This window comes from Dermacentor silvarum, chromosome 1, assembly GCF_013339745.2.
Source record: "Dermacentor silvarum isolate Dsil-2018 chromosome 1, BIME_Dsil_1.4, whole genome shotgun sequence".
Taxonomy (NCBI): Eukaryota; Metazoa; Arthropoda; class Arachnida; order Ixodida; family Ixodidae; genus Dermacentor; species Dermacentor silvarum.
Window position 1 is genome coordinate 81,475,292 of NC_051154.1, and position 14,355 is coordinate 81,489,646.

The window sequence follows — 14,355 nt, forward strand, 5'->3', positions numbered from 1 at the left end:
AAAGCAGCTCGGGGTAAGCTTGTATGACAAGCAATAATTGTTTATTTACAATTATCGAACCACCCACTTCACTTGCTGGGACTTATTTAAAAAAATGCTACAGAAATTCTGAGAATTGTTTACTACTGCGTAAGCATTCTTTGGCTCGGTTGTTTCTTCGCTTTTGCTTATTTGCTTTTCCTAGCTTATGCATATCTACACATCCATTTTCCGTGGCCAAAGAAATGAAAGCCGAGTACTGAATTATTTGGAGATGAGTTGCCACGAAGCTTCATGGCCCCTTCAAAGTGATCGTATCACTGTGGGGCTGCTGAGTATGAAGGAAGGAAGGAAAGTGTGGAGAAGGAAAGGCAGGGAGTTTTACCAGTTCAGCACAACCGGTTTGCTACCCTACACATGGGAGCGGATTTCACCACAACTGTTTTTTTTCCTGCTTTTTATTTTATTTCTCCTTTTCATTTTTTGTTATGACGTTGACGTGTCGACGGCGACGTCATCATTACTGTTATCCCATGCCCGAGCTGCCGCTCGGGCAGCTCTTGACGACACACAGGAAGAGGCCATACCGCTCTCACGGTCCGACGCAGCCAGCAGACTTCGAGTGCTTGCATAGGAGATCACGCTCTCTCTATGGTGCACACCGAGCAGCCAGACCAACCGGAGCAATCGTCAATACCACCTGCCCTCTTTGATGTATCTCTGTATGCCAACTGGACTCCGCCGAAGAGAGGCCACTATGCTTTATCGCTTATGGCTAGGGGTGGCATTCACGAAATCTTATTCATTTCTCATTGAAATGGCCGACAATGCTTTTTGCAATGCCTGTCTTTGCGAGGAGACGCTAGAACACATTTATGCGACTGTCCTGAATATAATGTTCCGAGACAGTCCCTGGCGTCAGTTCTATCGTACCTGGACAATCGACCAATGTCAATTGAAATGATTCTGACGTGTCGTCGACAAAGGACATCGCAGCTGAAGGCGACGAAGGGACTACTTAGGTTTTTAAAAGAAACGGGCTTGGACAAGCGGCTGTGACAGTGACGTCACGTACGACGCAAGAGTGACGGATTGTGACCGACGATGAGTGTGCTGTGTTATGTGCTCTCTCTCTCTCCTCCCCATCTTTCATTCCCCCTCTTCCCGCTCCTATGTGTAGGGTAGCAAACCGGTTGTGCTGAACTGGTTAAACTCCCTGCCTTTCCTTCTCCACTCTTTCCTTCCTTCCTTCATACTCAGCAGCCCCACAGCAAGCTTCTCTGTTCACAAACTCGTAATGCGGGAAAGTAGGCTTTCAAGGTGGCCTGACGAGAACGGTTCTCTCTCTGGCTATACTATACAGGGTGTCCCAGCTATCACGCAGCACGATTTAAAAAAAGAGGAAAGGCATTACGCGAAGCCAACCTAGTGCGTATTGTTTCTAGTACAGTGGAGTAGCCGCCAGTATTTTTTCGTTACTGAGATGTAATTAATTATTGTAATTAATTATCTAACTCGAGAAGTACTGTTCTAATTACCAAAGTGTCAATGAGAAAGTTGTAGAGCAACATGAAAAACTCCCGATACAGCTTTCTGTTGCTCAATACTTGCTACCTAAATGTGTTTTTCCGAGTGTGAAAGAAGCCCGCGAATACACGCAGAATTTTCCGCGCGACTGGCCGCTCGAGGCACTTTGCGTGTATTCGCGGGCTTCTTTCATGCTCGGAAAAACAATTTTATATAGCACGTATTGATCAACAGAAAGCTGTATAGGGAGTTTTTCATGTTGCTCTACAACTTTCTCATTGACACTTTGATAATTAGGACAGTACTTCTCGAGTTAGATAATTATTTACAATAATTAATTACACCTCAGTAACGAAAAAAAAATACTGGCGGCTACTCCACTGTACTGGAAACAATACGCACTAGGTTTGATTCGCGTAACGCAGCTGGGACACCCTGTATATATATATATATATATATATATATATATATATACAGGGTGTCCCAGCTATCACGCAGCAAGATTTTTTAAAAATAAGAGGAACGGCGTTGCGAAGTAAACCTAGTGCGTATTGTTTCCAGTGCAGTGGAGTAGCCGCCAGTAATTTTGTCGTGGCTGAGATTTGATAAGCTAATTGTAATTAATTATCTAACTCGAGAAGTACTGTCCTAATTATCAAAGTGTCAATAAGAAAATTGTAGAGCAACATGAAAAACTCCCGATACATCTTTCTGTTGCTTAGTACGTGCTACAAAAAGGTGTTTTTCCGAGCGTGAAAGAAGCCCGCGAATACATGCAAAGTGCCTCGAGCGGCGAGTCGCGCGGCAATTCTGTGTGTATTCGCGGGCTCCTTTCACACTCGGAAAAACAGATTTATGTGGCACTTATTGAGCAGCAGGAAGCTGTATCGGGGAATTTTTTCATGTTGCTCTACAATTTTCTCATTCACAATTCGATAATTAGGACGGTACTTCTCGAGTTAGATAATTAATTACAATTATGTAATTAAATCTCAGCCACGACAAAATTACTGGCGGCTACTCCACTGCACTGGAAACAATACGCACTAGGTTTGCTTCGCAACGCCGTTCCTCTTATTTTTAAAAAATCTTGCTGCGTGATAGCTGGGACACCCTGTATATATATATATATATATATATATATATATATATATATATATATATATATTCTTATGTTTCAATTGTTCCTTATTGCTTATAAACGTACGAATCATCTACATTTGCCCTATTATAACTTATTGTAGCTGGTTCTTCCGGTTGCTCTCTAGGTAACTTGAGACACACGTGGTACACTTTGATTAAATAGACTTTTCTTGCATCTTATTCTGCCGCATTTCCCCGGGAAATGTCTTGCAAAACCCTTCTAACCTCATCGATAGTTACACATGGATCTTCTGTATCCTGTTCGTCACTACTTCCAATCAAGGTTGAGTGGGTACTGTACATATACTGAAGTCCTCCACTGCCTTTACTATATCATTGAAACTGCTGGTGATCACAGTAACCTTACGGGGTTATTGTGATCTTAAAAAAAAACGAAAGTTCGGGATGTTAAGTTGAACATGTTGTAATAAGCAAAGCGTCCCACGACGCGGACACAAGACGCGCAAACGCATCGACACAAACCCATCGTGTGTGTGTTTGACGTATGGTACGTGATGTGAGTGTACGTGAGTGTACGTGACGTATAGGGTTTTACTTAATCAGTGCTTGCCCAGTTGCCCATCATCGGCATTGTTGTAATACATGAAGTTTTCATTGTAATTAAGAAATATGCTTACCTGCAGTCCTCATCTTTGCTCGGAGGAGTTGGCATCGTGTTCATTAGGAAAATCGTGCCGCAAGTAAAGAATGTTCCGGCGTATTCACGTAGGTGGCATTTTGGTTCGGAACTACGGAACCGTATTTTTCCTGTCAGAAGGGGCCATAGAAGCGTGTTGAACGAAGCGGCACAATCGGACTCGACAATTGTGAAACGAAACAACCCACTTACCGGAACGTTTGTACTGCGCTTTCGAGCATTGCGTGCCGGGAGCCTCGTGTAGCTCGTTGGTAAGGTAGTCGAGACTTGCTTGAATTTCAGACAGCGATTGGCAGTTGGAAGACTTCTTGAGCTCTTCCAGACACAGTTTATGGCGCTCTATAGTTCTGCGTACGATAAGAAATAGGGCAGGATGTACAGTTATGGTAGGACATATGGTAGTTAGTAGCTATGGTAGCTAATATGCCGCGTGACAGCTCTGGCCAGATGCGTGGGGCGGCGCCGAACTGAAGGGAGAAGCGGTAAAGGCAACTGTTCTATCGTGTGAGGAAATAAACTACTTTTGGGGAATATAAAACATTTACCCAAACATTTTTTTTTGTCCTTCCAAAAACTTGTACCGAGATGCAAACTCTGGTCGTACCCGTTTCACAAGTACTATAGTGTGTTTCAGCAAACTTTTGCCAATTTTTTAGAACCAGGCTTGCGCTAAGAGAATGCAACCGACTGAGTATTGTTTGTCCTCTTGAGCAAGTCAAAATATATTTTCACTATAGCCCGAAGTCATTATTAAACAAAAATAGTTAACCGAGATTTAAAGTATTGGTTTAAATGTTAAATTATTTTTTAGCCGATCTGCCTACCCGCTTAGGCGCCGCAGCAATACTGCTCTGAAACGCGCTAACGACTATCAATGCGAATCGTTCTTCAGCGAGTCAAGCTCGTTCTTGTGTAGACATCTCGTCTCACCGTTTTCGTGGGCCGATCCTGTAGATAGTGCAGTCTAAAACTATGTTCCACTGGGGCCACTGGTCGCCGTGATGTTCGATGGCCGGATTTCAACAGATGGCCTTTAGCACAGAAGCCCGATACTCTAACCATTACGCCATGCATCAACAGGTGGCATAGAACTGAAGTTTCCCCGCGTGGAAGCAACCATGATAGGACGCTTGTAATGCTCCTCATTACGTAGATGTCTACTACAGCTGAGTGTGCCTAATTTTTTACATCGGCGATTGATTCCATCATACATATGACATGTCGCCTTCGGTCGAGGTGGCTGCTTCATTCATGCCAAGGTTTGGGTGTCCCTGAAGCGGCAAATCGATTCCATGCGCTGCGATTTTTGATGATTGATGACTTAGCTTTCGTAGGCTTCTTACCACTGTCGCAAACTGTCAGACTCGAGGCTCCCCGCTAGTGTGACTTTCGCGGCCATGCGAAGTGGGACTTTCGCGACCATGCCACGCCCTGTCAATGTGATGCTACCACCGGGTTACCGGCACGCAGTGTGCTTGTTGCTTTGCAACGTGTTTGAGAGCAGCACTGAGGCGGTGCGCAAGCGCGGCCCCATGGCTCCGTTTTCTTTTGAAGACAAGGTCTTTGGCGACTTAAAGTCGATTAGGGATTCGTGGGATTTGTGTATCTGGCCGTCACTTTAGGACCGCTTTCGTGAAAATAAGGCGGCATGAGGCCTTCTAGTGTGCGTAGGACAACAAAAAAAGGCGTCAAATTGAACTCGGAACGAAACGATGCACCTAGTTAGTGCAGAGCTACGTACCGAACAGTAATAATGCTTAATTAGTGCAAAAATGTCAAAATTAAGCTCAGATCACTCGTTCGATCTGCGCGCGCCTAGAAGAGGAACCGGAAGTGGGGCTGTGCTCAACGAGTGGTGTGGGTCGATTCCGAAGGTGTATACTACTGTCTAAACGACAAGCCACGTGGTACGCTTATGTGCCCCAAGAAGACCTTGCCTTTCTTCAATGTCAACCGCTGTTAACTCGCCTTTATTATATGTATAAGCGATATATTAGAGATAATTTCTTTACGTTTGGTAAGAGCAAGCGCCAGGTTATGGGGGATGTGCAGGCTAACGGAAAGCATCATACATCGCCTTCGAGCACGTGACAACGCTGCGTAGACGTCTCATACTGTGCATCTACTTGAATTGGTGTTTGGGTTCCGGTATAGCTTGTGACCAGTGTAGTGCATAAATATATATAAAATAATCAAGCAGGAACTCCTCTGGGAGTTCCTGCTTGATTAAGTATGCGTAAGCATACTTGATTTAAGTATGCGTAAGCATTTTGCCACTTGCTCATCTCCACGCAGCCCAATGTCATTACGATGACCAGTATAAACGACAGCGCTGCGGTGACACTAACTGCTGCGGAAGGCGGCGCAAGGTGAAATGATGAGGCAAGCAAACTACTGCAGGTGGTGGCGCCAGGTGCGCTGATGACGTTCCGATCATTATAAGCCGGCAACGCTCTTTAGCGCCTTATCCGTCCACGTCGAACCATTACTAACCGTGATCAACCGTACTCCGGCGCCGGCGGTGGCTGCGTATGGCACGGCCGCGGGGACCATATCTGGAAGGCTATCTGCTAAAGGTGGATTCACACGACCGGACGGAGGAGGAATTTTCGCAGCGGATGGCGTATCACGTGACGCGCGCGTCTTCAAAACGTGCCGCCCTCGCCTAGTCCGGGCTCCTCCGCTCGCGGTCCGGATTGAAAATGCTCGCCGATATTTCCATCCGTCCGTTTGGCGGTCGTCAGATCCTCAATTTAGCGTAGTCAGCGTCAAACATGTCAAAATTGGGCAGATTGGCGTGGCTACGATGGGGTGTTGTCGGCTGGAAGCCACGTGTGCTGTTGTGCAGCAGTGACCGCACGTGCTTTAGCTGTGGTGCAGCGAGAAAGGCGAGTCATGGTTGCGCGCGCATTTCTATTTACTCAGACCGTGCAGCCTGCGTGACCTCGACATGAGTGAGGTGCACAAGAAAACGCTAAGTGACGAGGCAACCGTCACTCTTTTGGCTCTTGTTGAGGGATTCATAGCGCTATGGCATATAGAGCACGCCGAGCAAGCAAACGCGCAGCTGCTAATAAGCGTTGGAGTCGAGAGTATAAGCGCGCGGATTCAAGTGATGACGTCACTCTTTGTCCGCGGAGCAGGCGAAATTTTGCCCTCGCGTGTGTATCCACCTTTAAGGTGGATACACACGCGAGGGCAAAATCCCGCCTGCTCCGCGGACAAACAGTGACGTCAGCACTTGAATCCGGCGCAGCCGAGTTAGGGCTCTGTTATACTCCGGCGTTCACAACGCGCGCGCGCGCCGGGGTTCGTTTCGTCGCGTCACGTCGGCGATGCCCCGCCAGGCGCAAATCCGCCTCCCCTATAGTCCAACGCGACGCGGCCCGACGCAGCGGCCGTAGCCAAAGCAGCGCATGCTCAGTAGAGCAGAGCGCCGCGAGGAAAGTGAGCGCCGCGTGGAAAGAAACACGGACGCGGTGCAATCTGGGTAACGTCGTCGGCGTGAAATGCAGCATGCTGCATTTCGCGCCGGCTGCCGCCGGGCCGCGCCGACGGACGCTGGTCGCGTCGGCCGCGCCACGCGTCAGAGTATAGAGTGCTCGCGTTTTGCTAGCGTAGCGTCGCTGTGCCCAGCGTGCGCGCGCGTCGACGTTACGTCGGAGTATAACAGAGCCCTTAGGTCGCATTCGCACAGCCGGACCTCCTTTTGCGGAATCCGCGTGCTTACTCTCGACTCCAACGTTTATTAGCAGCTGCGCGTTTGCATACTCGGCGTGCCCTATATTCCATAGTGCTATGAATCCCTCAACAAGAACCAAAAGAGTGACGGTTGCCTCGTCACTTAGCGTTTTTTTTTTTTTTTTTTTTTTTTTGTGCACCTCACTCATGTTGAAGTCACGCAGGCTGCGCGGTTTGAGTAAAAAGAAGTGCGCGCGCAACCACGACTCGCCTTTCCCGCTGCATCACAACAAAAGACACGCGGTCACTGCTGCACAACGAAATCACACGTGGCTCCAAGCCGATAACACGCCATCGTAGCCACGCCAATGCGTCCGATGTTATCAGATTTGACGCTGACTACGCTAAATTGAGGTCAGACGACCGCCAAACGGACGGATGGAAATACCGGCGAGCATTTTCAATCCGGACAGCGAGCGGAGGAGCCCGGACTAGGCGAGGGCGGCACGTTTTGATGACGTGCGCGTCACGTGATACGCCATCCGCTGCGAAAATTCCTCCTCCGTCCGGTCGTGTGAATCCACCTTTACGGATGGACGGACGGACGGACGGACGGAAGTTTTTCTCGTTGGGTAATCATAATGCTTACGCGATTAAAAAAGGCGTGAGATTAGGCATGTGACGGTTGCGCTGCATAAACAAAGATCGCTTGAGATTACCCGTTGCAAATGATGGAAATGAACAGAATTGTACGCGTAGGCGTTCTTTAACATTTTATTATTCACTTCACTAAGGCTTCGCTTTACATAGATTTCAACTTGGGTGCTAACTTGTGTGTTAGGAACATTAAGCATAATGCTGCTGTAAGCAACTCAGAACTGCATGTAACATTGCGCCACATGACCATTCGTTGCTTGAAGTTTAATTGTCGCGAGATATTAGAGAGTTATAGCCTGTTAGAGAGGTTACCTTTATAGCATATAGCTTATAGCCTATAGCTTATAGAGTTATATCCTATTAGAGAGGTTACCTAGCCTACTTGATCTAATCAGGTTTTACTACATTTCTCGCAGTTTAGAGTTTTGCCTATCTCTCGATATTTTCTTTCTTCTTTAAAACCTATATCTCTATATTGTACAGTTATTACGCCTGTAACGACTCCGGTTCTATCAGTCCTTTCCCCGGGTTTTTTTCCATCAATACTCTAAACTTATCTTGTCTATCTCGACTAATGACCAGTTAATGCTTCTATCCACTTTGAATCCCAGCGCTTAAGGAAGGTGGGCGTTTCCTACGGGTCTTGCTGGAAGAATGTCTCGGCATTCCATTACGATTTGCTGAGTCGGTTCCGGGCTTTTTCTGCAGCAGACACATGCCTCATTCTGTTCCGAATATTTGCTCCGGTGTGTTTTTGTCTTCCGGCAGCCAGCTCGGGTGTCAAATAGCCAGGCCACTGCCATTTGTGTTAACGTACAAATTTTCGCTCCTGTTTTATTTCTTACCGTACTAGTAGATATTCATGTTTTTTTTTTATTTTTTAATCCTTTGTATGTACTGCTGCTGATGATTAATTCGCATCCCCTTCGAAACGGGGTGGCGACAACTAGTCACTAAGCCTGCTTGAGTTACTTAGGCATGCAATACATGCTTTTCGTTCTAGCATTTTTGTATACATCTCCTTTTAATCTTTTTTTTTCTCTTCCTCAAAACTTCTCTATCTACCTTGTGCCGCTACCAGTGCTGCGTCCGCCGTCTCTCTCTGTCTCCGGTATTCTGTTAACTGAAACATTTGTAAGCCAGTTAAAACTCTCAAACTGTCAGCGCCTAATTTCGGAAATGCTATATATAAAGATCACAATAATTCTAGATTATGTAATGTTCCAAAGGGCATGCATTTCGTCTTCGTCGCGCCAGCAGCTCGCAAAGCGGCAGACAACAACAGAAAGGCTTCACTCACTCGCACACCTGGTTCTTGTGCTGTGGATTGTCGCCGTACATTGCGTCACGCAGGTTGTACACGTAAAGGAGGCCGCACTCAAAGTATTTTTCCATGAAGTGATCCTCGACGCAGCCGACTGGTTTTTCCGTTGATTGGCCGTCGATATGGGGTTTCTCAGGGTTAACAACTACAGGGATGGTGAAGCGGGCACGTTGGAAGTTATACATTGTAATTCGCACGCAAACGAATGAGGACAACTGCTAAATAGAACACAGTAGAAGACTCACTCATACTGCTGCAGAAGTGCTCGTACTGGCTGGTTAGTACGTTCATCACGTGCATGGAATGCGTGTGGAACTCGGAACCGATTTTACAGTGTAAATCCTTCTCGATTACGTTTGTGCAGTTTTTGAAGTTGTTGTAGGCCCTATAGGAAGAAGGAAGAAAGTGGGCAACACGCCGATGAGTTAAGAGGTCGTTTCGGTTAAAGTTTCATCTATCCGGAGTTCGCAAACATATGCGTTCCGTTTAATCCAAGTTTGTTAGCATTGTGCGTATGGGTGGTCAATCTAATTTTATACCATCGTTCCGTTTATCGGCCATTTCCGCTTAAGTTACTTTCGTTTATTGAGAGGCCACTGCATTACTGATGTCGACTGAGCAGTGGATATGAGCCCTTACGAACAGCTTTGTGACGACAGCTTTGGGCCCGAAGGCTGCATTCACAAAGCATTTAGTTCGTAAGTGCATGCTGTCCGTCGTTGGCAGGCCCTCTTTGCAAATATATCCAACAACACGATTGGGTTGCATTTTGCATTACGAACAGTTTTACCGCAATAACATTTTTTTTAATACGGGCCCCGCTTATCTGCTACCGCTCACGCTCTGTTCACGCTACGGCAGAACTGCCCTTGACAGCCTTGTTCCTCGTCTTTGCGGGCATGGTTTCTTTGGAGCGACAGAATGGCATTTGGCGATGGAAATTGGACGTTCTAGAAATGCACTTAGGCCTGCATTTGTAAAACAGTGTGTAAACAAAGTTCGTAAAACAATGCGAAGGTAGATTGATACGGTGTATCTTTGCTTGGGCTAGTCTAGCTGCGTTTCTGAATCACCATCCACCAAGCCCATGGTTGGCCCACCAGGCACCAAGGTTGGCCAACATATTCCTATCGTATAAATATGCTAATAATAAATTTAAGCGTTCTATAGCCTCGTAAGAACAAAAACTTGTCAATTGTAATAGCGGATATATTATTAAGTAAATCGGCTGGCTGATGATAGAGTTCTTACAAATGAGTTCGACAAATGATGATAGAGTTCTTCAGTGGCCCAAAAGGTGAACAGTAACGTGAGTTAAGAGAACTTACACACAGATCCTCTCCTTAGAAGGATTGTGACTCACAATCTCGTTGAACAACAAGCCACACGCGAAGAACTCCTTTGTGGCGTCTTCTTCCTGGCAAGTATGATCTTGAGTGTAGCCTGCACAAGAAAGCCCAGGTGGTACGGCGCATCTCTGCTTGAAGCAATCACGCTTGTGCGGAGAGGAACACATAACTGCAAATACGTCACGCACCGCACAGCAGCATAGGCTTACCCTCAAGTCTTTTGGCGACGTTCATGGCGGTAAGCTTGAGCTCAGCATAGCACATCTCGCGGTACTTTTGGGTCAGCACTTTGGGAAAGTATTCCATGTGCATCATAAGTTCTGTATCCTCTTCGCAGGATTCGCTGTGAAGGACTGTGTTCAGGCAACTGTAGTAGCGACTTAGAGATCTGATGAAAGGAGCGAAAAGAAAAAAAAATAGCAAACAAACCGCATGTCTAAACTATTTCGTTATTCTTCGAAAAAGCAAATTTTCTCAACTGCAGTCTGTTTCTAAGGCCACAAAGCGAATGGTCTTGCTTAAACTTGCTGTCAGCAAAAAGTGTGTCGACGCCAGTTAGTACAGCACATGACACTTACGATTCAATATTATCTGCTGAATAAGTTACATTTTATTCGTTTTACCGTCACGTAACAAAAATTACTGCTGCCGCCTACGAGGTAGAATAGATTTATCCTGTTTCACAATAACGTCTAAGAAGTACCACATAGTGGTGGCTCACCACATCACACCACATAGTAGCGGCGATTAATGACTCACCCCTTGGCATTATTTCAACAATTAGGCTTTTCGCTGTCGATTGCTTTGTACCGCGTAATTACAAAAAATTCTGTTCCCTCACAGCTACAGCACGATATTGACAAAATTAACTGATGGTGAAACATTTGGTCAAGGAAATTAGACATTTCTAAGCGTAAAGTATTGAGGGTATCTTGTCTTTCTATCATGCTTAACGATCGCCTGTATACAATAAATAACACAGTGCTCAGCACTGTATATTCGTACAAATGTCTAGGTGTCCATACTACCCACTACCTTTCTTGGAATTTGCATGCAACTTACGTCTCTAATAACGCTAACGGCATGCTACGATATCAATGCCGAAATTTCTCCGCTCTTCCTTCCAGCCTTACGCTTACACTTTACAACTCCCTTGTTGAATCTAAATTTTGGTATGCATCTCCTATTTGGAATTCCACTAACGTCACTTTAATTAACACTCTTGTAGCAGTGTGAAATCTAGCTGTGCGCTTGATGCCATCCAATTTTTGCCGTACTGCCAGTGTTTCGTCAATGAAGGCTAATCCTAACTTCTCTGTCCTGCCATCGTGCCGTAGATGTTCCCGCTTATGTCTGTTCCACAAGCTTGATCATACTAATTGAACATTTAAAAAACTCTTACTTCAACCCAACCAGATTTCGTCAAGCAGTGATCATTACTTCGTAGTAGGTGTTGCCACATCTCGCACTAATGCATATTTTGATTATTTCATCCCACGGAACAAAAGCCCTACGGAAGTGAACCACCTTCCTTCTTCCGTTTCTACCATAACAGATGCTGCCGCCTTCAAACATAATGTTGCTAATATTTTGTAACACCACTCCTCCCTGGAATGCCTTCGGGTCCATGAAATTGTGAAAATAAGTAAAATAAATAAATAGTGTGTAAGAATGACTCTGACCTGCAAATTTGGTGGGATTCGACTTCTTTGTCGTCTTCAATCTTTCGTAATTTAGTATGAAATTTTTTGGCACATAGGAACTGTGTTTCCCATGCCTTATCTCTTGTGCACAAGTCTAGCTTTGCACGAAAGCCTGTAGGTGATCTTGACTCTGACGACGCTGGAAGAAAAAAAGCGACAAAAAAAAAAAAACGCAGAATTTGAGGCGCTTTGCAGTTCTTATGCAGAATATTGCCGCTATCATTGTCTAGCAGACATACCATTGACTTCTGGAATGCATTCGATGTGGCTTTCCTGGATGTACTGTTGCATTGGCTGTAGCTGCCTTATCAGGAACTCTTTCTCGTCGCATCCAGTCGCTTGGATCGCGTTGGCCAGGCACATTTTATACTTGCCGATAACCCTGCAAGGTTGGAATTAAGGTATGAATGATGACATCGCACGCTATACGCCTGTGAGCTCGGGCAGGTGGCCTAAGTCTAAAACGCCACCTGCAAACGGTCAACCGGTGATGGAGCAGTTTATCTGTAGTTGTTTTGTTGGTCTGTACTGCTGATATTGCGCCTATAGACCTCTTATGCTTTGTTTTAATGAGCTTTGGTTGTTTTCTTCATAGAATTGAATGATCTAATGAATGAATTAATGGCTCTAAGTCACCAAGGACGGTGCTGTGTGCTAGGAATGGGACGCTGCACGTGTAAAAAATTGGAAGTTGATAACAGAAAAAAAGCCACGTTACATTCCTCGCAATGAAAGATGGGCAGTTCTACCGACAACTGACCCAAGCACCACCCCACCTACGTTATCTCCAGAATCAGCATTTCAGGAGCAATGGATGATAAAAATGGAATATAATACTGCGAAAATAATTGTTACATTGTAGCGACCGTTCCTTTCTTTCCTATGGATTTCGTAGACGCTGTGACCATTACAGATTTGTCCTATATACAGAAGCTCTTCGCTAGTCGCTGAACTACGATTCGTTACATTCTCGAGACAATGCGATATCAAGACCTTGCTAAACTATGGTGCTGGCTCTTTTTTTTTTCTTTTTTTTAGTGATTGTCTAAGGACCGCAGCTGGTCCCAATAAGATAACCCGGCAAAATACCGAAATTTGGACGCCAAAAGTTGCCTTGCGCTGGAGGGAATGTCGTTTGCCCGGATCGGTATAATACGTCGGTACTGCATTTTTGGAAACAACCATCTTTTATACGCATGATTGTCTCCATCCTCTATCCACTAAGAAAGAGCATGTAGCAAGGGTTGGGTATATTGTTTCAAATGAACAGCTCAACTACAGTACGATACCAAATGAGTGTCGCACCGATTAAGTGTTTCTTATACTTTGTGTGTAGAAGTGGTCGTTATGAGGTCTGCTAAAATGTTTTACTGGCCTCTATTTCAAAGTGGAGGTTCTATGACCTCTAGAATACCAAAGACGAGCTCCCCACAAGAGTGGACCAGTGCTGCACATTTAAAACGTTTTGATTTTTACTAAACAGAGTGCGGTTTTTGGGAAGTGGTTCAAAGGGCTGGATCAAAAGAACATTTGACTACTCAGGGCAATTGCAATTATTGAATAGCCCTCGCTTGGAATTGAGTAGTACATTATGCAGCGATGAAAAAACATACCGCATCGAATATGTTGGTGGCATAATAGCTTTGCTTAACGGTTTCTGCTCGGGACCCCAGCCGCGGCGGCTGCATTCCGATGGGGGCGGAATGCAAGAACGCTTGTGTACCGTGCATTCGGTGAATACCACATGACTCATACTCAGATCGTGGTTCTGGCACGTAATGCCCAATAATTCATTTTTTGCTCGGGCTTCTTAATCGAATATGTGAGATTTACCGAACATGGACAACTCTGGCGTAAAGTTCGAAAAGCCTAAATGTTTTGAGATCCAAATTTTACAGCTTCGGAACACTGTAAAATTTGGATCTCAGAACATTTCCAACAAGCCCAACTGTCCATCCTACTTAGGATCACAAACTTCTGCTTAGCTATGCACTGCGTTGAACCAAAAAAAAAAGTATTTCATTCTGATTACACATCTATACAGCTCGTCAACGCGTGATATAGTTTGCACAAGCAGGAGGCAGGGCACAAATTCCGCCTAAATGCCCTCGCAGTAGGATTTGAATCCGGCTTACGGTCGGATTTATACCGAGTAGAGATATAAACAGCAATAACGCTGTTCCAAAGACGTTATTGTAAATTACTTACGCGCATATGAACTTCATATCTCCGTGGCTATGAGGAATGTTCAGTTTGAATGTAGCATCGCACAGCTCTCTCTGGGGTGCGAAGCGGGCGGCGTCGCAAACGCTGTCATCTAGGAGAATAAGTGCA

At 45.4% G+C, this 14,355-nt stretch overlaps 1 protein-coding gene across 1 annotated transcript in view; it reads right to left on the reverse strand.

Moving 5' to 3' along the window:
- Window positions 1–14,355, reverse strand: part of LOC119431589 (uncharacterized) — a 37,382-nt gene that overhangs the window by 17,660 nt on the left and 5,367 nt on the right. Inside the window, exons 3-11 of the mRNA XM_037699071.2 lie at window positions 14,230–14,338; window positions 12,261–12,403; window positions 12,001–12,160; window positions 10,528–10,706; window positions 10,298–10,412; window positions 9,215–9,354; window positions 8,946–9,114; window positions 3,500–3,654; window positions 3,288–3,417 (exon numbers count right to left, since the gene is read on the reverse strand). Of these exons, the coding sequence (XP_037554999.2) occupies window positions 3,288–3,417; window positions 3,500–3,654; window positions 8,946–9,114; window positions 9,215–9,354; window positions 10,298–10,412; window positions 10,528–10,706; window positions 12,001–12,160; window positions 12,261–12,403; window positions 14,230–14,338 (1,300 nt within the window). The remainder of the gene's footprint in view (window positions 1–3,287; window positions 3,418–3,499; window positions 3,655–8,945; window positions 9,115–9,214; window positions 9,355–10,297; window positions 10,413–10,527; window positions 10,707–12,000; window positions 12,161–12,260; window positions 12,404–14,229; window positions 14,339–14,355) is intronic.